At 34.1% G+C, this 27,500-nt stretch overlaps 1 protein-coding gene across 2 annotated transcripts in view; it reads right to left on the bottom strand.

The window, feature by feature from the left end:
- Window positions 1–27,500, bottom strand: part of LOC145260324 (myosin-VIIa-like) — a 965,294-nt gene that overhangs the window by 743,228 nt on the left and 194,566 nt on the right. For both annotated transcript variants that reach the window (XM_080118214.1, XM_080118215.1), the window contains exons 8-10: window positions 17,041–17,133; window positions 12,579–12,653; window positions 8,087–8,137 (exon numbers count right to left, since the gene is read on the bottom strand). In XM_080118214.1, the coding sequence (XP_079974340.1) occupies window positions 8,087–8,137; window positions 12,579–12,653; window positions 17,041–17,133 (219 nt within the window). The remainder of the gene's footprint in view (window positions 1–8,086; window positions 8,138–12,578; window positions 12,654–17,040; window positions 17,134–27,500) is intronic.

Genomic DNA, 27,500 nt, shown 5'->3' with positions numbered 1-27,500 from the left:
GGCATACCGCCTGGACCTCACAAACGAGGAAGGGGCAGATGACCTCAAAGTAAACAAAAAAGATCATGCTCCCCAAGAGGCCGACTCCCCAAAACAGGAAGCTGTTCCCGAAAAAGACTCTAACCAAGGAGAGTCACGCCCAAAAGACACTGAAAAGGAGCCGCCCCACCAAAAAACGACACTCGCAAGCGACGGTCGACGTTGTTCATAGGGATGCAGTGGGCAGGCTGGTTGTGGCCGATGTTGCTGTAAAAGATTCTGTGTTTCGGGTGATCGTGGTTCATGCGCTCAGCACCGCTCGTGAGAGGGTCTCATTCTTCAGTCAGCTTGATGCGTTTGTAGTGCTAATGGGAGATTGGAACGCTATCTTAGACCCCGAGATAGATAAGGTAGGAGGCGATGCTAGAGGATCGGAGAGGTGCGAGTCCAGCCTGGCTGATCTGATGGCTAGATGTGGTCTGATCGACAGGTTTCGGGTCGAGCATCCGGGGCGGGATCGGGAGATGTGGACGTGGACCAATAGTGTTTCCTCCTATCCAAACATTTACTTGGACAGGATGTTAGTTAGGAGAGGCGAAGTAGACTTCTTATCTTGTCCCAGGTTCACTTGACTAGGCCAGACAGACCATGAACTAGTTATGGCCTGGCTGAAGCTAGGAAATAAGCCTAAGTTAGTGACTCACTGGAAGTTAAACACTTCACTTCTGGAGATACAAGACTTTCAAGAAAAGCTAATAGAATTAATTCAAAAAGCACTAGTGGGGGCGGTTACCGGGAGTAAGTGGTGGGTAGGTCTAAAAGCCAAAATTAAAACCTTCTCCATCAAGTATGCCCAGCGCCTCACATTAGATAAGGCCAAGACGAAGAAGAAGCTAGAGCAGAAACTAGCCCGGGCTACGGGGGAAGGCGATAGGGTTAGTCTGGAACTAGCTAAGCAGGACCTTCTGCGTGAGAATAGCGAAGGTCAAGTAGTCAGAGCTAGGCTTAGAAAGATAGGCAATGAAGCAGTCAACTCCAACACTGACGCGCATCGTGAAATTTCTAAGTGTGGCTTGGACAAGTACATTGCAAAGGTAAGACATCCGGATGGACGCACCCTGGAATCAACTTGGGAGATCTGCGAAGGGTTTCAAGAACATTTTGAGGAGCGTTTTACGCAGCAGCCCAATCTTCCGGTCCTTCAGTTTAGCGACTATTTGGCTGACTCTCCCCGGCTAGAGCGGCTAGTTGCAAGGGCCAGGTGACCGAGCAGGAGGTTTTTACTGCGCTGAAGCAGGTCAGCTGTGACAGATCGCCGGGACTCGATGGTCTGCCATACGAACTGTATTTGAGGCGTTCACCCATGTTTCTGCCTCTTCTGACGGATGTGTTCAACCATTGATTTGCTCAGGGATCCATCCCAGGGCAGGTAACCAAGGGAGTGATCACATTGCTGAGGAAAGGTGATGGGCATGATGGGGAAGAGTTAGACAATCACAGGCCCATAACTCTGTTTAACACCGAGTTGAAGATTTTGGCCAAGGTTCTGTCAAATCGGCTGCAGGTTGTTATCGAAGAGTTGGTTGAACCAGAACAGAACTACGCTGTAAAGGGGAGATCGATTCAGAACAACTTGCACCTGATCCGCACAATCCTAGAGAGGAGAATAGATGATGATGACAAAAAAGCCGCGCTGATCAACTTAGATCAGTCCAAAGCGTTCGATAGGGTCGACCATCGTTTCCTGGCGTCTGTCTTAGAGGACTTCTGCAAGTGGATCTCCGTGATGTATCGACAGCCCACGGCTGTTGTACAAGTCAACAGAAAGCGCTCAAAACCCTTAGTTACCTCTCAGTCGGTTCGTCAGGGTTGTCCACTGTCGCACCTGCTTTACATCTTGACCTTGGAGCCTCTGCTCCATAAACTGAGACGTGGGGAGGCTAATTCGGCCCTGCGCAGAATGGCTCTGTCTGGTGGCTCAGCTGCCAAGGTATCCACGGTTGCCGATGATTTCATGGTCTTTGTGTCGGGCTTCAGAGACATCGAGATTGTGTCGGAGGCGCTTGTACAGTACGAAAGAATCACGGGGGCCAAGATAAATCGCAGCAAGTCGGTCGGATTGCGGTTGGGTGCCTGGAGTGGCAACGCAAACCTCCCGGCACCCTTATGCTGGATGGGTGGCCTGGTTCGGATCCTCGGCGTGTGGTTCGGACTGGGTCTCAAGCTGGATCAGAATTGGTCGGAGGTACAGTTAAAGGTGGCAGCTGCGGTCAACATGTGGCTTCCTAGGAAACTTTCCTTAAAGGGTAGAGCTGAGGCATGCGCCACGTACGTTTTCCCTCTTATCCTTTACCGATTGGCCATACTTTCTCTTCCTGCACAACACCTAACAGCTGTTGTCGAACTCTTGTTCTCGCTCCTTTGGAACAGAGGAAGACACTGGGTGAGCAGACAGGTCTGTATTCAACGTGAGGGAGGTTTGAGAATGCCGGACTTGAGGTGTCATTGAGACGTCAAGAGGCTGGCCTTCCTTAGCCACTACCTTCAAGATGATCAACCGTGGCATCCCGCAATCACTGCCTCCTTTCCCAACCTCATTCTCGACCCCACTATCGAGAGTCGTCGCAGGCCGCGAGGAGATTCAGCCTTCCTGAAAAAGTGCCGAGCCGCACTAAAATGACTACCAGGGTCCAGCGACCTTGTGACTGCCACCCGTAGGGAACTCCACAGAGATCTAGTGAGGGGAGCCACCGACGACTCGCTATGTGCGCGTTTGGATTGGCAGCAGAGTGAGATCTGCTCCGTGTAGAGCTGGGCGCCACGTTCAAGTCATCTGAACAATTCAGAGTTCTCTCTGACCTGGCGATTGACCCGAAACGCGCTTCCCCTCAACAATATACAATGCAGTTCTGGTTTCTTGGAGTCGCCGGCCTGTCTCCGTTGCGGGATGATGGCCACAGAAACAATTGATCATGCATTTTTCGATTGCCGCGAACTCTGCCAGTACTGGTTGTATGTTGGCGAGGTGACGGCTCGCATCAACCCCGAGCATCCTCGCCCGATTACCGTGGACAACGTGAGGCCGCCATGGGACTGAGAGAGACAAATGGTCTACATCACAATCCTGGCCGTGGCGAGAATGGTGATTTGGACGTCGAGACTGCAAGATGGCCGGGGCGTGCTGCCTTTTTCTGATCAGGATCTGATCGCTTTCTTTAAACACCAACTACAGGTAAAGATCAGATGCGACAGAAGAAGGCTGCATCGCGTGACTTTTGAAAGAAGATGGATACATATAGCAAGTCTATGTGTACGAAGAGGGGCCAAATTTGAATACGTGTTCCCCGCCTAGGTGTGGAGCGCTCGGTTCTAGGGTTTCTGTCCGATCCCCGCCCCTTTCCAATTTTACTTCCTTCAGCCTCTCGGCCAGCCGAACAAATCTTCTTTCCCTTATTAGAAAGCCTCCAAGACCCCCAACCTCCAAGAACAACAATTTTTTCTTTTGCCCCCTCCCCCTCCTCTCGAAATTCAACCCAGCTTGGAGGAAATCAAACCAAGCACTAACACCCCTCCGCCACCCTCAAATTTTTCTTTTCTCTCCTATTTAGGACACAACCCCTACCCCCATCCATTTAGAGGCTGCCAATGAAACCCTGGTTCCTTTACAAACCAGAGTGAAATGGGTGGTCTAGCATTTCAGATAGGGTAGGCAGGGCCTTACTAACCAGGGTCTTTTTTTTTTTCTCCCATGTCCCTCGACACAAATGAAATTTTATTAATATTGTTATCTTTTTTGTATTTTTTGATATAAAAAAAAATTTTAAATTGGGATTAAGTAGGAAGAACACCCCCCTCCCCTCCGCACCACACACACATAAATACAAATTTAAAAGGGTAAGCATGATTAAAGATGCTGGTCGAGAGAAAAATCATTTAAGAGTTCCAATAGAGACGAGATGGATCAACCAACCTTACCATCCTCCCTTCTTTTTGAGTTGGCCTTGCGCCTAAGTTTTTTGTTCATTTTCCCTATTGTATATTTTTTCCTGTGAATAAAAAATTTAATATCTCAAAGTGTAGTATCTGTTCCGGCAGATACTACAAGCAAAGACCATATCTGGGGGCAACCCCACATATAAGACTTTGGTCAATGTAGGGGCAACCTTTCATACCAATTGTCACTATCCAGCTCCCCTACTCCCCGGGGAGTTGGTCCCCATTTCCCCTCCACTCTTCACATTAAAAATCGGCCTTGTGCCTAATTTGCTCGGTGGGGGAGCAAATAAATACCCTTTTCTTGGCCAAGATCAAAGTGTAGTATCTGTTTTTATTACATGCTGTACTTATGTTTGTAACTTTGTGACATAAAGTGGGGGATCACTTTTCTGTATTAATTTAATGTAAAATGATCACCCACTTTTCAACCAGTCAGTCTCAAAACCATTCAAGTCATTCTCCAGATCATTCAAGTTGTTTTTAAAGGATTCCAGTTATTTTTTAAGCATTCAAGCCATTCTTAAGGTCATTCATTCAATTCATCCTTAAGTTCGTTAAAGTCATTTACTTTTTATTTATTTAAGTCATTTCAGCCCATTTTTCGGCCATTTTAGTTTATCTTTAAGAATTATATGACAATCCTACATTCACGCATTCATTACACGAGAGCACGCGACTAATGTCTATCGGCCTTGTTTAATAGAGACGCTGTAGTTAAGTCACAAACGGTTCAAGGGAAATAACTCTTCTTTTCCTAAATTAATTTTTGATGACAAATTTATGAGCTCGTGTTTGTAAAATCTGATTTTGCCAGAAAAAATGAAGGACAACTTCTTCTGGCTGAATATATATCCGAATCTTCGAGCTAATATCCAAGTGTTATCTTGGAAAGATATCCCCCACCCACAAACTCCCCCTCCCCCATTTTACATCTTCACACAACCTGCTGGTTTTGTGAAAGGAAATGAAACCAGTAAGTAGTTTATTTTTAACAAGGGTTCGGAGGGTATTATTAACCTGCCCCTTATTTTTTATTTTGTTAATTTTAGATTTTTATTTTAGAGTATGCTTTTGATTGATATCGCACTTAATGATTTTTTTTTTTTTTATAAAATTGTAAATATTTTTTATAAATAAAATTAATTTTAAAACATTGAGTAGATGTGCATTCTGTCAGAGAAAGAGAAATTCTTTTCAGCTGAGGTTATTTTTATTTTTGTTCCTATATTCACAGTGATTGGTTTTCCTTTTAAGGTGGATGTACCCCATATTAAAAATCGACCTTGTATCTAACTTTACCTTCGTGGGAAAAACGAATAATTTGTCTGGATATATAATATCCCCAATGTTCAGGTCAAAATTAAAGTGTAGTATTTTCCCCCCAATTAAATTGTAAATATTCCTTTGTAAATAGATATGATTTTAAACCATTGAAGATATTTGAAGTAGGGTAGTGTATTGAGTAAATGTGGCATTGTGGTGGCTGCTGAAGTGAAAGTAATAGACAAATTATGATAGAAAAAAAATGAAATATGAATGTATGAACCTTATTAAGAAAATGATATTTGTTAAAAAATTTGCTTTAAATTTGTCGTTATGTGTTTTAAATATTTTCAACTACCGTGGAATTTCCATGGGTTCTGCGAGTTATTATTATTATTATTATTATTATTATTATCATTATCATTGTTATTATTATTATTAGTAGTAGTAATATTATCATTTTATTATTATCATTATTTTATTATTATTATCATCATTTTATTATGGTTATTACTAGTATTATTATTATTATTATGCTATTATTATTATTAGTAGTAGTAGTAGTATTTTTATTATTGTTATTATTATGTTATTATTGTTATTATCATTATTATTTTATTATTGTTGTTATTATTATATTATTATTTTATTGTTGTTATTGTTGTTATTGTTATTATTATCAACATTTGCTACGGAAGAGGACAAAGCAGCACAAATTATTACAAAACAACAGTTAATCATCTTCCTATGACTGTTTAAAAATTGTGAAAAATCCAATATGGCTAAAGGGGAGTGGCCAAGGAAGAGGAATTTATGTTAGAAAGAACTAGGAGTAGGTCAAGGAGACAAATTAACTCATATGCACATGAGTGGATGGTCAACTTCATCATAAATTCAAGATGGGTGCCATCACAATATGCAAATTAGTTGAAATTTACAATTTATTTTGATAGTAGTAAAAGGTGCAAGTAGTTTACTTGAAGCAATTTAGAAATTTATAAAAAGCAGAACAACTTGAAATAAAATGATGGAATCAACTTTTATTTTGTTATACACACGCACACACACGTGCGTGTGTGTGCGTGTGCGTGTGTGTACGTTTATGCAATCAATATGTTCTTATTTGCATCAGGTGGCATGCACATTAAAAAGTTGAACACATGCCCCTGATGAAAGAAAGACGTCCCAAAATATAGCATCACAGATATGCTGCCTGACAAAAGTAAAAAATATTACATGTAAAATATATATATATATATAATGTAAGAAATAAAAAAGGAACAAACCAAGTTATGTGTTCAACGTTTCCATTTTATTTCAGGACTTCCTCTGGAAGATGACCACATAACTTGGTTTGTTTCTTTTTTATTTCTTTATTTCATCGGAATAAAATTTCCATTATTCGCATTATATATATATATATATATATATATATATATATACATACATACACACACACACGGATCGAATCAATAAAATTGAAACTGCATAACTAATTCCACCATTAGGTCTTAAGTTGCGTCAGTTTGAGTTTATCCATTACATTTAATTTGATAGTTGTATTTATCTGCCATGTCATATATATTGTTTGAACAATGAAAATTTAAGCTTACAGTGCTATTTTAGAAATAGGTGCACTATTGCCCCCCCCCCCATGTTAGGAAGTAGGGAAGAAAGAGAGAAAGAAAAAGAGGAAATAAGTTTATCAGCAGAATAATGGAGAAGAAGTTGTTCGACAAGGCACACAAAAAGAACTAAAATAAGATTGTGAATCAAGGTGTGGCAATGATTTGAAACAAACAACTGAACGATGGAGGTCAATGTGTTTTGGGTTGGTTTGCGGTTAGTTTTTGGGATGGTGATCAGTTTTGTGACTGTTTGCGACCTGTGTGTGAACAATTTGCAGATGGTCTTGGGCTTGCGACAGTTGAGGACAGTGTCCAGTTTGGGAAAGTTAACTGCTTGAAAGGTTCCTCGGGAAAGATTTGAGTTGAAGGCAGGTGAGAGTAGATTGGGTCGATAATAAAATTGCTGATGACTGACATGACAAGACAGCTAGCAATAACAATGTTTGGGGTCCCTCTTTGTACGCTATGTGACATTATCTCTCTCTCACAGCTTAGCTGATTTAGATTGCGTTGTGCTGTTTTGTTTTGCCGTAATGCTATTACAATCAATGTGGGTGCTTTCTTTGAAAAACAAGTGAAGCATGCATGGTCCCCCATGAGTGCACAGTGGATGAGGCATAAAAAAATGACGAAGTTCAGCATTGCCCCCCACTTTAGCCCCAAAAGTCCCCAGGGGATGTCAAATTCTGGTGAAAATGAACAAACAGTGCAGTTTTAGGCCTTAACATATGTAACTTTGAGTTCTGCACCATGCAAAAAAAGAAATGACTAAGTCCATCATTTGCACCCCCGCTTCCCCATTTAGTCCCAAAAGTCCCTAAGGTTGTAACATATTTAAATTTGAGTTCAACACCATGCAAAACTGCTAAGTATATATACACAGAAAATTTTGGAAAAATATGGTAAAATAGTCCTAAAAATGGAGTGTTTTTATTAACCCTGAAAGAGCTTGTGGGGCACACCCAATGGTTATCGCAAAGTATAGACAAACAAAATTATATAGAAATCAGTTAGTTACAATTATTCAGAAAATTTTATAAAAATCAATAAAATAAATATATAAAAAAATTAATGTTTGTGCAAAATTTCAAAAAATTCCAAGGCGTAGTTATTGAGAAAAGTGCGAATGGACAAGGGCGAAACCCCCCCCCCCTCAATCAGTCTCTGACAAATGATTCAAATTTGAATGTAGAGATAAACAAAACAAACATCATTCTTACCTGTGGGAACCGGCATTCTTCATCCAAAATTCTGAGTATACACCGGGGAGCCTAAAATGAAAAAAATATTTTATTTTTCAAAATTGATTTCAGTTCTTAATAAAAATTTAAAACCTGTCAGAATGAATTTAGTTATCATCTTGCAAAAGAAATAGAAGCTCAATATTCCCCTCATAATAAAACAGAGCTTTCCCCAAAACCTCTGGCCTTGATTGGAGGGAGACTAAAACTTGCTGCTATGGTTTCAAATAATCTGAAATAACAGCAAGGGGAGACTTGATTTCAAATATTTCTCATATGTTATATCTCCCCTCTTTTTAATTAGGGTACGATTATGAATATCTCCAGTATCAAATAATCCTTATACACTGTGAAATTTACTTTATGAATGAAAATCAAAGAGGAGAGATATAACATATGAGAAATATTTGGAATCAAGTCTCCCCTTGCTGTTATTTCAGATCATTTGAAACCATAGCAACAAGTTTTAGTCTTCCCTCCATCAAGGCCAGAGGTTTTGGGAGAATATCAGATATTTTGTAATTCATATGCAAAACTAAGAAAACAAATGACTATGATTGAAACATTTTATGGCTGTAAAAAAGTGCCAAAAATAGGCTCTGGATGATCCTCTTGATGACAAATGTCACATAACCCACTACACAATTCAGGTCATTAGCTTTCTAACGAGTCTTCATTTGTTAAATTCTGATCAATAGTCACTGAAATTTGGAACTTATAAAATTGCCAAAAAAGGTGGTATATCTTTCTTTCTCTCTCTCTCTCTCTATATATATATATATATATATATATATATATATATATATATATATATATATATATATATATGTCTATACTGGTAGCCAAATTGAATATTGAAATGCTCATATCTTTTGTTCTATGGGACAAAACTGCATGAAAATTTGCAAACTTTTGGAAGATTATAATACAATTCTATGGTTAAAATTTCATGACAATTGGTAAAAAAGAACCAATATTTTCAAACCAATAAAATATGCCCAAATTTGCCTACATTTGCATATATAGTGTCTTGCAGGCCAGCTTCAGTTTAACTACTTCAGTTGTCTCCCCTGTGGACTTGCCAGGCCACTTATATATATATATATATATATATATATATATATATATATATAGTTTACAGAAAGTTTTTAGATGAGACAAGTCATTGGTACCGTCGGTTTCAAACCCGATAATTAGGACCGTTTTAGATACCCATACTAAGCTCTCATCAGCCAATACTCATGACGAGAGCTTGATATGGGTATCTAAAATGGTCTTAATTATTGGGTTTGAAACCGACGGTACCAATAACTTGTCTCATCTAAAAAGTTTCTGTAAACAAAAAATATATAAATACACTCTTATTTTCAGATTTTCCTTATGATTGAGCACTTTGCTGGATTTCTTTTTCCAAAAAAAACTAATTATATATGGAATTGAAAGCTTTCTCATGAAGGCACAGCTACGATGCGCTGGTCATGTTGTATGGATGCAATATGATAGAATTCCAAAGATTCTCATGTACAGTCAGCTTGAAGATGGTCAACGGAATATTGGCCGACAATTGCTTTGGTTTAAGGATAAGCTGAAAAGTTATTTTGCAGTTGAAAATATTGCACACACTGATTTTGAGAATGCTGCCTCAGACCGTAACGCTTGGAGGAGCGCAATCGACACTGGAATCAAGAATTTTTTTGCATCCAACATTGTTAAGCTGCGAAAAACAAGAGAAAAAAAAATAGAGTTTCAGAGGGTGTGAGAGCAATGTGCATTCTTCGTCCACACTATTGTCCAGTTTGTGATTTTGTTCCATTTCATTAGCGGGTCTTAAATGTCACTGTAGATTCAAGCACAAGGTTCATTAAATGGTCGTCGGAATCTCATAATCAAAATTGACGGAGAGTCCATCATATATATATAAACAGAGCTGTTCAGCATTGTATAAGGTCATAAAAACAAAATAAAAGAGGTTAAACATGTGTGTAACATCTCTATCTATCTCTATCTTTTTCCCTTCCTTTTTTTTTTTTTTTTTTCACGCCTCTCTCTCTCTCTCGCAACTTTCATGTATGCCTAAACCATTTCTCTCTATGGAAAATAATAATACAAGTTTTTGACCTCCTTTATTATTATTATTATTATTATTAATAGACAGCATTGGAAATGGCTGACCCATCCCTTCAACCTCCTCCTTAATGAAACCTGGTTTCATTAAACCCCAAATGGTTAAAAAAAAAAAAGAAAAAAAAAGGATATTATGTATCCAGGGCAACACCGATAAAAGATATAATTTTGTGGGTGTTTGTTTTGTAGTTTGTTTGTTTTTTACTTTTAGTTGGTAACATACAATTGCATTTCATATAATAGACTAGCAGGGAAAAAGTATAACATATTTCTATTAAAACTTCTGTCTCTATTTTTATCTATTCTCAACCCCACCCCTCTTTCCATTCCTCTCTTCTTCATTCAGTACACTCTTCTACCTGGCCATACATGCACAGACAACTCTCCCTTATATAGATTACTTGAGAAAGGAGTTCCCATAAGGGAATTAACTCATTGATAAAAAAGCAGAGTAATTTCCCTTAAGTTAGTACATAAAATGGCTGGAAAACAGACCTCATCTTTCTGACAAAATCTACACCAGTTTAGGGTCAAAGAATGAATAACTTTTTTTTTTCTAAATTTTAGATATTCATCCGGGACAATGCTGATCTAGAAAATACTAACTTTGCAGGTGTTTGTTTTGTTGTTTTTTACTTTTAGCCAGATGTACATACATACATACATACAATTACCCTTTATATTATACAAAAATAGAAATAATAAAGGTTATTTCAAGTCAAAATGTTTTTTTTAAATTATTATTGAAAAAAAAAAAAAAAAAAACGGAAAAAAGACGACGTTTTAGAATCCTGTAAAATAATTTCTAAATAAAAACAATTTTTAATGACAAGTACATTCTTTACTGTTTCTTGTTTTATACCAACTTGAGGATACGTCCTAAACAATCAGTCCAAGAGTCTGGCTTTAAGAGTCTAGGAGAGGCCTTTTTTGAAGGTCTATCATGCTTCAGTTTAGTTTGCCACACATAAGTTTGAAATGCTATTTCATTGCAAAATGTGTTCAATATTTGTTACGTTTATTATATTTATTATTATTATTATTATATTTATTATTATTATTGTCATTATTATATTTATTATTATTATTGTCATTATTATTGTTATTATTATATCTATTATTATTATTGTCATTATTATATTTATTATTATTATTGTTATTATATCTATTATTATTGTCATTATTATATTTATCATTATTATATTTATTATTATTATTGTCATTATTATATTTATTATTATTATATCTATTAATATTATTGTCATTATTATATTTATTATTATTATATTTATTATTATTATTATTATTATTGTTATTATTATATTTATTATTATTATATTTATTATTATTATTATTGTTATTATTATATCTATTGTTATTATTGTCATTATTATATTTATCATTATTATATCTATTAATATTATTGTCATTATTATATTTATTATTATTATTGTTATTATTATATCTATTGTTATTATTGTCATTATTATATTTATTATTATTATTGTTATTATTATTATTATCATTATTATATCTATTATTATTATTATGATTATCATGATTATATCTATCATTATTATTGGCTCACAAGGAGCTTTCACACAGATTATCAAAGCTCTCATTGAAAACAGCCTGTGATGTTCCCTGGAAGCTGAGTGACAAGTCTCCCCAGATTTCCAGTACTCTCCACCTCTTTCGATAACATTTGCAAATAAACTTGCGTTATCGCAGCAGCCTCTTGACATCGATTTCTCGCTGGCAGCCCCAAGGTCTCAGTTCCTTCTGCACTTGTCCAGCAGAGGTCTGGTCAATGCTCTCTTTTCAGTCTTTCCATCCTCCTTGATCCTTCTTGACTATTTAGCATCACTCTTCTGAGGGGGGGGGATCTAGCAATGGGAGGGGATGGGGATAGAGAACTTGTAGATATTATTATATCTATTATTATTATTATTATTATTATTGTCATATCCATGTATTACTAAAACTGTGGCTCGTGTTCGTTATCTTGTTTGTGATTTATTGGTAAAATATGATGAGTTAAAGGACAGGGTTTTACCAAAAGGGTACATTTATGTCTATGTGTTGCAATTTGGGGTTTTGTCGTGGAAATTTTTTTTTCAGAATACAATTAGTTCTTCAATGGATTAATCAGCTACTGTCACCATGGTTATATTTGTTTTAGTGTCGTCTGCCTGTTTATATATATATATATATATATATATATATATATATTTTTTTTTCAACTTTTTAATCATAAACCATTTTGTAAATTTCCGGATTTTTTTTTTAAATAACAATTAGAATCATTCGGGCTGATAAGAAAACTTTTCAAATCGGTCAAACTTACTTTCTCAATAAGTTCCACACAAAGACTGTTGTCTGTGTAGTTGATGTGAGAATAGCTGATTTCTTCTTTTTTATACTGAAAAAAAAAAAAAAAGAAAAGTTTATTTTAACAATTGTTATTTATAAACACGCATTGTTATCAGATTTAAATTCAAAATATACACACTGATGGGAGTCAAGTCTAATATTTACTATTTAAAAACATTAGTCAAATATTGCTATTTTTTTTTTTTTTCAATTTTTCAATGAATAAAATCATTTATTTAATTTTATCCAACTCTTTCAACATAAAACGTTATTTTCAGGAAAACTTTTTTCTTCATACATATTAATACATACTAGCGGGGCCTGTGGAAATTCCGCAGGAGACTCATTCATATGTAATATATTGATGTTGGCATTCTGTAGATGTTCAGTGTAAATGGGGATGCTCTGATATTATTGTAGCTTTTTTGTTAAAACTGCAAAAGTATTTATCTAAGCTAGCACGAACACCAGGCAAAGCCCAGTCGTAAAGTACGCTTAAATATAATATTTTAATTCTTGCAGATTTTGTATAAATTATTATAGAGTTAATGTTCTATTGATTTTTATATCTTATAAAGTTGCGATTTCAAAAAAAAAAAAAAAAAAAATATCCATATGAGTTGGGTGCATTAGCTTGAAACGAAACAAAAATAAAAACTTATGAAAAAAAAAAAATATATAACTTGGGTTTCTTCAGCCATAATCAAAACCGAAACCAAAAACTTATGAAGAATTCTTGATAAAATTATTTATAACAAAAAAATAGATTACTTAAGTGCCATCAGTTATAATCGAAACCGGAACCAAAACTTATGAAGAATTCTTGGTAAAATTATTTATGACAAGAAATGGAAGTACATAACAATCAAACGGCCAGGATGTAAGCGTGACACAGAAAATAAAACACGCTATCGTATTAATATATAGATAAAATACTATGAAAGGAAAAAATATAAATATATATTTAGCTTTGGAATGTAAACTAATGCTATGAAAGTGTTAAAACATTTTTATTGAGCTTAATTAATTGTATCAATTTGAAATTTATATATATATATATATATATATATATATATATATATTATGAGTATATATATATATATTATGAGTATACATTTTATAATTGAAAGTGTATATATATATATATATATATTATGAGTATACATTTTATAATTGAAAGTGTGTGTGTGTGTGTAATAACTTTTTAACGGTACAGAAACTATATAACGCTTTAAAAATAATATACGTTATATATTTCGTTTTCTTTATTGTATTGAACCAATTGCCAAAAACGAAAGGGGCAGAGGTGTGCCCAACAAGTAAAATGATTAAAAATGTGGAAATAAAGAGAAAGGAAGAGAGAAGGAAAGATGTTATACACTTTTTTTTTTTAATTAAAACTCTTGTCTTATTATCCATGACCTCCGGGCAATATCGGCCATCTATGCAAGTACACCATAAATTATTTTTTTTAAAGTTTTATGCCAGTTAAAGAAAAAAAAAATTGTACTTGTTTTCAAATGAGTAAAAGTTACAATAGGAAATTTGATAGACATTCTCTAAATTCATCAGAATTAAGATTTCCCTTTTTTTTTTTTTTTGCTGTCATTTCAATTTACTTATGTTTTCTTATATATATTTCTTTTTTGTTTTTTTATTTCTCGTCGTTATTTTCGTTTCTTCCTATCCCCGCCCCTTTCAGATTCTTTTTCATTTCTTCCATTTTTTTATTTGGGTGTTTCCTCTTCTCTTTTTCTAGGATTTCCTTTTTTTTTTTTTTTTTTTCTTGTTTCATCATTTCATTGATTAGTGTCATCTTTCAAGAAATAAAAACAATATTATTTTTATTCTTTTTTTCTCAGAGGATTTCAAATAGGAACCGAATTCTATCAAAAATCAAAAATACAATTAAATGGAGGAAGTTTTGTTTTATTAAAATGAAAAAAAAAAAAACAGACAGAGAAAGGAAAAGAATCAGTAAAAGAGAAAAAATAAAAATTGAAAGAAAGGAAAAAGAAAAATACTAGGATTTTTTTTTATTATTATTGATCCCCTCTTTAAAATGAAAAATAAAATTATTTCTATTACTACTACTACTTTTTATTTTTCTTTCTTTAAGAGAATCTCAGATAGTAAATCGCAAAGAAAATTCTATAGAAAATCAGAGATAAAATTAAATGGAGAAAGATTTGTTTCATTAAAATGAAAAATGCAGAAAAAGTAAAGAAAAAAAGACAGCAGAAATAATCAGTAGAAGAGAAAAATTAAGGAATTAAAAAAAAATAAAGAAAGAAACAGGGGGGGATATACACAAAGAGCAAAGAAGCAGAAGAGGAATTACGTAATAAAGAGAAGAATAAGAGAGCGAAGAGGGTGACAGAGAAAGAAAGAGAAAGGGAGTGATCTTTTTTTAGCTTTTATAAGTGGTGACGTATTAGTAAAAATAAATAAAATTTATCTACATACCATGAAAGAAGTCAAGATTAACATATACACATGCAGTAGTGGAGGACAAGTTTAAATTATGCATATGCAGTAATGGTACTCAAAAGATGCAGCCACTGTAGTGAGAGTCTAATACATATATATATATATATATATATATATATATATATAAACACACACATACACATACACAGGGTGGAACGATGAATTTGTCACTCTAAATAATACAACACTACAGCTTTATTTTAAAAGTTTTATTGAAAAATCAGTTCAACTTGATTATATAGTAGAACTGACATCTATTTAATGTAGCCGCCTTCAGCTTCAATCACTGGCTTGATACGGGTCTGGAACTGGGAGCATGCCTTTTCCACAAGTGCAGGTAGGAGCTCAGCGAATACTCAGGGAACAGCAGCGATCAGGCTGGCTTTGGTGTTGCGGGAAGTCATGTTGTTGATGTTCTCAAGGTATGACGCGACAAAGTAGTCCAGCGGTTTTAAGTCAGGGAAAGAGGTGGAGCAGTGAAAGAAGGGTACAAAGTCGTAGCACTCCTTCTGAAGCCAAGCCTGGATTTCTTTGGATTTGTGGACCGATGCCAAGTCCTGCTGCCACACCCAGGGTCTGCCAGCTGCCACCTGATTGCACCAGGGAATCACCACACTCTTCAGCACATCCAGGTACATTTGGGTGTTGACTTTCAAGCCGACTTTGAAGATAAGAAGTGGCATGATGTGGCCTTCACTTGAAATCACATCAAAGACCATAACCGTGGCTGGAAACTTTGTTTTTATCACCCTTGGCACGACCCTGTCATGCGTGGCAATCCAGCGATGCATTTGGAAGGAGCTGGCAATGGTCCTGTTGTCAAAATTTGGATCCGTAGAAAGCATGAGCTGTACAATGACGCTTGTTAAACATTGCGTCACTTTCAGACATGATAGAAGGCTCCTATCGCTCTTGGCATTTGTACACAACTGGCCAACAACAACAAAAAAGAAACCGGTTTTTATCAAATGGAAATGGAATCATGTCGTCTTTTCTAGGGCGACAATTTTATTGTTCCACCCTGTATAAAGGTTTGCTAAAAATAAACAATGCATAGAATATGACCCGCTGCATAATCACATTGATGTTTGCTCAGAGATGTATCATCAATCTCCTTTGGCATTGTGTTCTGCAGTCCTGAACATGCTGCCTCACAACTGTGTGAATGAGTACTTATCACTGTCATGTTTTCAGAGTTTTACATTGGATAACTATCATGATATATCATAAGTTCTATGCATTCCCTAATTAGTTTAGTAACCTCTGTTTATTGCTTACAGTTTTTATGACGATGGCTTTTTTAAAAAAAAGTCTAAAACACAGAGGCTGCATGCAGTCCTCAAATTGTATTTCTGCTACCAACTTTGGAAGACTCATCATATTTTCTTCAAATTTTAATGTTTAATACATTTATTTCTCCTTTCTGTAAGAGTTAAGTACGTGGGATATTGTACCCTTCCGGCTTGTGGTGAGCACAATATAAAATACAAATAGCTACGCCAGTGTTCGGTATTTTATAGAAATCAGGGGAAGTTACTCTGGTTGCCTTTCTGTCCAGAGAGATCAGTTTGGTTGCCTCCTATTGTCAGGGACAGATAACTCCTATACCTATACATTTTCAATATTTTTGCAATAGTCTAGCATATAAAGTTGTCTTGCCGGATTTTTAAAGTCAGACCAAATAGCAATCCGTCTGACATACTGATATTTGATTTGGACTAGCCTAGTTTTTCAGGGTTTTTTTCTTTCTCTATGTTACTGATATAAATATATTTTATTTTGCTTAAGTTTTCTTTACTGAAAATAATCATTATTATAGCTAATGAAAATTGTTAGAAGAGACGTTTCCTAACTCAGTGAGACAGATTAAAGGGAAATCGGTTGCAACTGTATTAAAATAAAATATATTTTTTTTAAGAAAAGAAAAGAAATTCAAAATGACTTACAATGTCTTGTTCCAAGGCGAAAACGTAATTGTTGAAAAATTTGTGCAATTTTTCGTTTGTGTAGTTTATGCAGAGTTGTTCAAAACTATTTGTCTGAAAAACAAAAATGAAAGAAAAAGAAAAACATTACAAATAGCAAAAAAACAAAATAAGAATAAACATGAAAAGAAAAAAAAACATCTTAAAATCCACCTTCCAAAATATGCACATTTTATGGCGCTTCTCATGATCAGCAAACATTTTCACCACGTTACACTGCAAAATACTGCAAAGCCACAATTTGCTCATGCATGGAGTATTGTTGACACATCTGGGTTAGTGCATCTATCACTAGTCTCTCACTCTTAGACAAGGTCCAAAAAAAGAGTCTCAAATCTAATATGTCCCATAATGTCGCTGTAATGTTGCACCTCTGAGACTGTTTTACAAGTACTTTAATGGAATGTGCTCTGATGAACTCATAGCACTTGCTCTCTCCTTCGACGTACAGCAAAATCCCACCCCTGTAAAGGTCCCTAAAAAGTTTACATAAAAGTCTTTACTTTTAAATGTTTTTTAATAGCCAAAACTAATATTTAGCTGATTACGCCTTTCATTTCTATAGAACAAGTGACCCTCGACCATCATCATCTGCTAGCATTTAATCCTTTACCGCTGGAATTTTGGGATGCAATAACTAAATTTTTGAATCATGAAACCCACACGTGATGGAAGTTAGCGACGCATGAACATGAACACAGCTCTCATTCACTTAGTGAACCATGCATGGATCTGTACTTTGAAGACTAGTTGGGCTGACAAGCCATAAGAGTAAGAAATATTTCATTCTTAAAAGACAACTCAAAAGTACAATTTGGCAGCAAAGAGTTAAATATTAGAAAAAGGATGGATGTCTGATCGAAAATCAAGTTCAATCAGAATTTTTTCTTTTTTGCCAGTTTTTTTTTTTATTACTTTTAAGGTGGACGAACCGTTATTACTTTTAAGGTGGACGAACCGTTATTACTTTTAAGGTGGACGAAACGTATGTAAAGACTTGCAACAAAAAAAAACAAAAAAACTTTGACATAAAATGTTTTTTTAGATGAAAGAAAAAGTAATTTTTTTTTTGTCCAGTTTCACATGCAAGTTGTTGACACATATTTACAACACGACACAATAGATTCGCTCTTTCTGTCTCTTTCCTGGTCAGATAGTAATCCTTTGCTCTTAGCTACAATCTGCTGTTGTGCTACAGTAATTCTCCTTAAGCCTCACGGTCAGCCGTCTTGCTTTCGACGGGGTAGGAGGAGGAAATTCGTGCTTGTCATATCTTTCAACTTACCACACATTTTTCCTTTTCTTTTTCCTCCTCCTTTCTTCCAATCTTGATGCATATATACGCATTTCATTCCATGACGTCACGCTCACGCCGCGCTTAAATGCTGACGGGACATTAATTCAGCATTTGAGTCATCAATATGGCTTGGTCATTTAAATATGGAACCAGTAACTACATTACACTAGGGTATGTTGCAAATAATGGCTTAATCAGATAGAGCCTCCTGTCTAGGAACTAGAATGGAGTGCCGCAAATCACCATTTAGGTAACCAAGATATGAACTGCTCAGCCATCAGGATCTAATTTTTAGACATCATAGGTCACCATCCATTGCTAACTGATGGTCTTGTTGGGATAGGATGAGATGGGGTTTTAGTTCTGCAGAGATGAAGTAGACATCTTTTACAATGAGCCTGGAGTGAAATTTTTTTCTCAATGCAGTTATTGGAAGAGGTACCATGGAGATATCGTTTCCTTGAAAAAAGGGGGATAACTCAAAATATTGTTCACTTACTTTCTTATCTAAGACTTGCTTCTAGATGGACCATTACCACAGGTGTACGAACATTCCAATACAGAAGGGCCTAACATTTTCCCCCACATATCATTACTAAAATAAACTTCATTCAGTAATTGAAATATCAACTTTAAATCCTTTTCATGTCACATGATCAAACAAGCCAATCAGAATTAATTTCTCCATATATGAAAAAGCCATAGTTTATTTCCAAAGAGGACAACCCATATCAATCAATGTGGAAAACCATATTATTTCAACATGTAACAAGACAGCGTACAAAGATTCTTTTTTGGTGAAAACCACATTTTTATAGTTATGGATGGTCCAAATAATTAGGGATGGACATTGAACATGAAACAAATTTTTTTTTTAAGTAAAAAAAAAAAAATGGATATTTATTAAGAATTACACTTATTAATTAACAAAAAACAAAATAACAGAAAAATCTTTATGATGTTCATACTCGTAATGAAACAATGATGTCATATTCCAAACATCGTGCAAATTAGTCAAATAGTTTTTTTTTAAACTAAAATCAAACTTTATGACTAAACGAGACGTTGTGATTTTTGGTTGACCACGTTTTTTGCTCCAGTAAAAAATCTTATTAATCTTTCCTTGGCACGGTCCCAAATAGTAGCCCCTTACATCTAAGTGGCGATATGCCTTGTTAAGGGTGAACGTGAAAAAGGGAGGGGGCAACTCAATTCGAAGTATTAAGATCAAATTCAACCTTGTAATGAATATATTTAGTATTCAAATTGCTATAAATTAAATTTTTTCATTCCTTAGTTAAAAAAAAAAAAAAAGAATTTATAAGATTTTTTTCAAATATGGCATCTTCGTTCCATGACGATTACATAAAACAAAGACTTTTCTGTATTTTTTTTTTTTTTTTTTTTTAAAGAAGTGTAATTCTAAGTGAGCACCAAACATGAATAGTCCTAATAAAAAAAAAAATTAAATACATAAATATCCACCAATAATGAAAGACTTTTCTGATCTTAATGAAATTTTCAACATTTATTTATGCTATGGTTTATTTATGGTGTGATGTTGATCTACCTCATTTGGGGAATAGATGGACTCTTCCAGGCATCATATGCTGAGTTACGATAGAATGTGGTGGTAGACTTTCTATACTTCTGTAAATACACTCTTGTAAATATACTATAGTGTTATCTTAATTATAATCGGTCCTTCAAGTTCACATCAATTAATAAATAGATATGTATATAAATTATTTTATTCAATAAAAAAAAAACAACACACAAATTTCTAGATGTTTTTAAGTCACTTAATTTACTCTCTCCTTTTAATTTCAAGGACGAAACATGTTTCATTATTCACAAAAAATGTTTCATTATATACAAAAAATGTTTCATTATATACAAAAAATGTTTCATTATATACAAAAATCAGTGATTACTTTTACAAAGACAAAACTCTGGAGGTGCAAATAAAAAAAAAAGATTGAAGCAGTATTTAAAACTCTTAAGATATTTTCTTTTTCTTTTTTGTATTTATATTACTGATTTCGTTTTTTGTATGAGTTTCTACCGAGAGCTGCATTTATCCCCCCCCCTTACTATTTACGTCGTCAGAGTTTTATCTCTTTGTAAAGGTGGTCACCACAAGTATAATAAGATGCACGTTGTCCTGGAAATGAAGGGGAGGGAGGGGCGATTAGTTTTTGTTTTTTTATATATATTTTATATTAACATTCATTTATTAATGAAAAATAAATACGAAAAGTTTCATTAAGATCAGATAATTCTGATATTGTCTTTTTTTTTTTTTTTTTTTTTTAGCTGGGGTATTCATTTTTGGATAAAAACACAAAAACAAATTATTTTCATTACCCATCCCTAAACTAACATGCCATTTTATCTATCTCTCCTAAATCCGGTCTAACAATATCAAACCAGCAGTAACAATAACACACACACACACACACATATATATATATATACACACACAGGGTGCCCCACTTAAAAGTAGCCTGATTTATCCAATCTTTCTCTTAATGACCAACTGACACCACAAGACAAAATGCAATTCTTTTTTCAACAAGACGGCGCTACATGCCACACGTCTCAGAGATCACTGACATGAGTTCATGGCATGTTTACGGAAGAGAGAACAATAAGTAAAAGGTTATGGCCACCACGTTCCCCGGACTTGTCATCATGTGATTTTTATATTTGGGGGATTTTAAAACAAAAAGTTTATGCAAATAATCCTCACAATCTAGACCAACTAAAGGAGAACAATTACCAACGCTACCAGAGAATCTACAAGCAGTATCTGCAAACGTTGTTAAACGTGCTCAGAAATGCATAGATATCAACGGGGAGCACTTACATCATCTTTTGTAACACTACAGGTAATTTAAACAATACTACAGGTAATTTAAACAATAAAAGAATGTTCCTCCTATCTACTGCATTTTCTGGGCTACTTTAAAGTGGGCCACCCTGTACATCTCCAGTGACAATAGGTGTGTAGTGATCGAATATAAAATTTAAGTTTAAACAAATGATGCTAAGACAGGCGTCGATAAATGCATTAGATGAAAGACAGGAAAAACAATAAGTGTTGAAACAAAACTAGCAGCAGAAAGAATGAAGAGAAAAAACAATGTGAAAAAGACTGAGTGAAGAACACAACAATAGAAATATACATCTGCGCCATTGTTAAGACTGGTTTAGACTCGGTCAAGGTCCAAGAGAACTAGATTGTGTTTGCTTCCCTTTCAGGACAGGAAGATGTGACACAAGGTCGGGAAAGTGGGATTTGGAAAGCCAACGCCTTAGAGCAGGAATCTCCAAAGTTTTTGAACGGTGAATCATATTGTTGACTTTTTAAAACTATATGAGCCGAAATAAACATTAACAAAAATATAACTTAAACATGTTTTATACTGTTTTGCTAATTAGCTTTGCTTTTTAGTGAAACTAGTTCTCTAAAACCTCATTCTTATAATCATTTTATGAACAAAAAAAAAACCATTTTCATACATTTCCGTTTTTTTAGATTTTTCCTGAATATTTTTATGTATTACATAATAACTCCAAGGACCAGATTAAAGACTTTGGTGGTTTGGATTTGGCCTGCGGGCTGTAGTTTGGGACTCCTGGCCTAAATTAAAATCAGTTGCTTCTTGTCCTTGACATAAGAATCCCAGGTTGCTTGAATGACGTGCCTAAATATTACACAAATAGAGAATCAGTCATAGGCATTTGGCATGCCTTTGTCGTGCCTTAATTTGCTGTTCATAATTAATAAAACTCAGGACCTTCCATAACTTGAAATGTTTCATTGTAGAAATGAAACTGATTCAATAAGTATAGTAAAAATTACTTTTCATTTCGACAAGTACTGCCAGGACTTGCCTTTCTCTCTGTATTTATAACTTTTGGGGTTAATATGGAAGCACTTGTATCAATCCTAGCTGCTGACGAAACGTCTAACCCTGGGTGACCATGAAAATCTACTCCAGCACCACCGATGTCGCAACCTCATAGCAAAATCCCACCTCTTCACTGTAGCGGTCCCTAGATGCTGAAAAGTTTTCTATTCTAATAGTTTCTTCCCTCAGACTGCTGAACTTTGGAATTTCCTCCCTACTTCCCTGACTAAACTAACATTCAGAACTTTAAATGTAATGTGAACAGACATCTTATTGCACAACTCCCTACATAGTTTGCTTTAAACATTGTCCCAAATAGTAGCCCTTTTATGTACAAATGACAATATGCCTTGTTCAGGATGAATAAGAGTAAAATAAAAATTAAAAATTCCGGATGATTAGCAATAAACTAATCCCTTCTCAAAGGGTGAAAAGGCAATGCCTGGGAGGATGAGCCTCTTGGAACTACACAGGACTAGAAACGGTCAACAGGGAATAAGGTATCCCAACAATGGCCTATGCTTCGGTGGTTTGATGGTTGATTGTTTTTGTTTTACGGCATATCAACCCTTTTCAGATTATTTAATGCCAAATCCAGTGATTTTGAAGAAAACTTTTTAATAGAATATATCTGTTTTTTTCAAGTTGGTTTCTATTTAATCCATAGTTGGGACCCTAACAGGTACTGCCACTCCGGGTCAGAGTGGACCTGGGAGCAATGGTAATTAAAGGGTGGCTCCACACTCCCTAAAGCCCGATCGGATATAGTTTAAGGCCATATCCAGGTGGTTTGAGGGCTGAGAGAGAGAACTAGAGAAACCCAGGATTGTATCATGTTGGTGTCTTCTTTAACAAAAACTTCTAGTTTTCATAACCAATGTATTGACAGAAATAAAGTTGCTTCAAAATGTGAAATAAAATTTTCAAAATGACCAAGTTATAAATCAGAATAAAACTCATGTCTTTTATCAATCTTTAGTTTTCAAATTTAAGATCATTTTTTTTTTTTTTAAGTTTTTATCTTATATAGAAAAATTTAATTTGTTTTTGTTGTTGCTGTACAGCATTCACCTTCGGCGGGTTGAATCGGCTTCCTCCAAAGGGAATATTAAATTCATAGGTGGTCCCCAGTCGTTTGTAATATTTGGTGTATTTTTGGTCAGGAAGCCAGTATCTTCAGACAACCTGATCTGGTAACACCAGTGGCCCTAACAGGTATTACCACTCTGGGCCAAAGTGAACCTGGGAGAAATGGTAACTAAGGGGCAACTCCACATTTCCCACAGCCCCTGAATGGAGTCTACCCACTGGATGTCTTTTAAAGTCATACCCAGGACAAAGAAAATTTTAATTGATGCAGAAAAAAAAAAATCAGAACTAAATATCATAGTATCTGATTAAACAAAAATAATAAAAAATATAAAATAAAAAATAAAAAAATAAAAAATATAAAATAAAGAATATAAAAAAAATATATATAAAATGAAAAAAAATTTTTTTAATCAGAACTAAATATCATGTTATCTGATTAAACAAAAATAATAAAAAAAATATAAAATAAAAAATATGAAACAAAAAAAAATAAATAAAATTTAAAAAATCAGAACTAAATATAATGTTATCTGATTAAACAAAAATAATAAAAAATATAAACTAAAAAATAAAAAATATAAAACAAAAATAAAAAATATAAACTAAAAAATAAATAAAAATAACAAATATAAAACAAAAAGATTAAATTAAAAAAATCAGAACTAACTATCATGTTATCTGATTAAACAAAAATAATAAAAAATATAAACTAAAAAATAAAAATAAATAAAAAATATTTAAAAAATATATATATATAAAATAAAATAAAAAATCAGAACTAACTATCATGTTATCTGATTGAACAAAAATAATAAAAAATATAAACTAAAAAATAAAAATAAATAAAAAATATTAAAAAATATATATCTAAAATAAAAAAAAAATCAGAACTAAATATCATGTTATCTGATTAAACAAAAATAATGCACAACTATTTTAAGGAGAGAAAAGTTTTGAACAAAAAAAAAATGTATGCAACAAGATGTTAGTGCTTCGGACTTTTTTTGAGATGAGAATTGATAACTTGGATTATTCGGACTGCTGTTCTCATCTTTAGCCAATGCATCTTTTTGACCTCGGAATCTATACTCATTTTTTAACTGGACTCTTTATCTAATCCTGGAAGGTAGATTCTTCTCGTTCTCTCAGTCATGATCAGGTAGAGTGTTAAGTTAATATCACCTTCGATTTGGTTATGACTGATGAAACCAGAATATAGACAACAAAACGAAAAAGTTCTTAAAAATCAAATATATAATAAATAAATGTTACCAAACGAAAATTAAGTTACTTTTCTACCTAGCTGGATAATTTTTTATTTTAACTTATTTTAAAGCGTTTATTTAGTTTGAAACACAACTAGTTAAGTTAGAACAAGAAAAAAAATGGCCGACATGAGACGGTCACCTCGAGTCTCGATAATAACTCAAAAATCGAGATACCAAAGATTACCGTCTCACGTCCACCATTTTTTTCTTGTTCCAACATAATACTTTTATTTGTCAATAACATTACTTGTATTTCAAAGTAAATAAACACCTTAAAATAAGTTTAAACTCTAAAAACCTTATCCAGCTAGGTAAACGAGTATCTTGCGTTTGGTAACATTTCTTTGTTGTATATATATATATAATATATATATATATATATATATATATATATATATATTATATATATATATATATATATTTTTACCATTTTTTTTTTTTTTTTTTTTTTTTTTTTTTTTTTTACGTTTTGTTGTCTTTAACTGAAAAAGGTCAGTGGTTATGCTGTCCGAAATGTGATGAAAATAGTGCTAAAGATGAGAATAATAGTCTGAATAATAGTCTGAATAATTAAAAAGTCCAAACGCAATAAATAGTTTTGTCCAAGGCTTGAAAAAAAAAAAAGGAAAAAAAAAGTAGTGCAAGAAAACGTTTTCTAACCAACTATTGAATCTATTCTAAAAATACAATGCAGCATCCAATCGGATTCACTAAGAATCTCAACTAATAAAGAATTTAGTTTTAATCGATAAGAAATCATATTTTATACAGATTTGCATCCATGAATTTTTCCCTTATAAATTTCTAGTTTTAAAATTTTCGTGCATGACTTTGAACATTTCAAAGCATTTTTTTTTTAATTTGACCAAAAATTTGTGCTGTGAAAGAATAGCAAATGAAAAAAAAAGGGGCACCATTATCTTCGTAGTGCATCATCACTCACCTTATATTCTGGCGTCTGGATAGTATTTAAAAACGGTAAATTATTAAATGATAAATTATTCATACAAAACGTTATGCTAACAGACAATTCTTTCTTTTCATTTTAATTAATTTTTGCTATTAGTATAAAAAAAATAAATGCAATATAATTTAATAAATATAATTTTTCACATTTTTATTCATAATGGACATGGCGTTGCACCAAGTGATAGCAAGAAAAATTATTTTTATTTTGTAAAAAAATTTTTTTAATTTTATCAAAGTTATTTTATTTGGAAAAAAAAATGTTTTTAATTGTATCCAAACTATTTTTATTTTGTAAAATATGGGGGCATTCCGTGTACAAATGATACGAACATAGTTAACCACAAGTAAAACAAAAATACTTTATTTTTTAGATAAGGACTGATAATTCATATATATTTGGATTATTCAGGCTATTACTCTCATCTTTGATCTCCTTCAAGCGTATCTTTTCAAACTTAGAAATCTGTATGTGAAACTCGTGAACCTGAATGTAATTTTGAACCAAACTTTATTTAAAAATCAATGGCCATGATGTGTCCAGCATTGTTTTGAAATGTTTTGACGTCTGCAAGCTGTTGTAACTGTTACTCAGAATAATTATTTTTATACAAAAAAAATCGTTTAATTATTATTTTTTGTGTTTGAAAGTGACCTCTGTTCCTCACTGGTATAACTTTGATGACCAACACTCGGCAATTGCTCTCATGATAGTTTTTTTTTTTTTTTCACTTCACTCACGTTCACCCCTAATAAGGCATAGTACCAATTGGATGTAAGGGGCTACTATTTGGAACAATGCCTAGGAAAGATCAACAAGACGTTGGTTTACATTACATTTAAACTTCTGCATATCAGTACAGCCAGGGAAGCAGGTAGCAGGAATGGAATTCCAAAGTCTTTGATGGGGGGGAAACTATTAGAGTAGAAAGCTTTTTGGCATTTAAGGACCTTTCACGCAACGAAACCCTTTAACATCTGCGGTCTTCATCAGAGCGGCAACCTTTTTGTGAGCAGGTACCAAAACCAAAAGTTGGGGATATCACCAGCAGGAGTAAGGGTTACATTATGTACAGAGGCAATCATCCAAAGGTCAATGCCTACAATGTGTCCAATGTTGTGTTTAAATGTTTGGACGTCTGTAGGCTGACCACGGCTTCTGTCCCCCCCCCACCACCACCACCTCTAAAAACCAAGCCTTCTAACAGTTCAGTCCAAATCATTTCAGGTGTAGCTTCTGTGAATTTTTCCATGACGCTCTCTCTTTCTGTCAAGCAGTGAAGAAGAGGTCACATGACACAAGGATCTTACAGGTGACTGGAGACCGTTTGTGAATTTAATATTCCCTTGACACTTCCTCCTTTGGAAGAGGCCGATTCAAGCTGTCTAGGGTGAATGCTATAAAACAAACAAAAAACAAAACAAATCGAATCTGGATGATGTACATAGAAATTGATGTTTCATTCCCATAAGAATTTCACATTTTCCAATGCAGACATTAACGAACCTGTCACATTTGATACTTGACTAGCAAGGATACCCGGCGCTGCCCAGGGTCATAAAAAAAAAGAAAAAAAGATTAAAAACTGCGTATCATCTTTATATTAAAACCCCTCTTTCAATCCATTATCTTTCTCCCACTTTCCTTCTTCCCAGTCTCTCCACATCTCTCTTGCATCATCACCCAGCTCATTTGTCTTTCGTTTTTTGTTTTTGTTTTAAATATATTGAAACTAATAATATTGTGATTCACCTCTCCTTTATGTAATACATAACATTCAAAATGGATGAAAAACCGACCTTCCATTATGAAATCTAGCCCAGGCAACTATCAAAGAATTCATATTAAATATTATTCAGCCAGGGCAGCAATGCCGATCA

This window comes from Euprymna scolopes, chromosome 36 (genome assembly GCF_053919585.1).
Source record: "Euprymna scolopes isolate OS-2025 chromosome 36, ASM5391958v1, whole genome shotgun sequence".
NCBI lineage: Eukaryota > Metazoa > Mollusca > Cephalopoda > Sepiida > Sepiolidae > Euprymna > Euprymna scolopes.
This window is presented reverse-complemented; position numbering and strand designations above follow the sequence as displayed.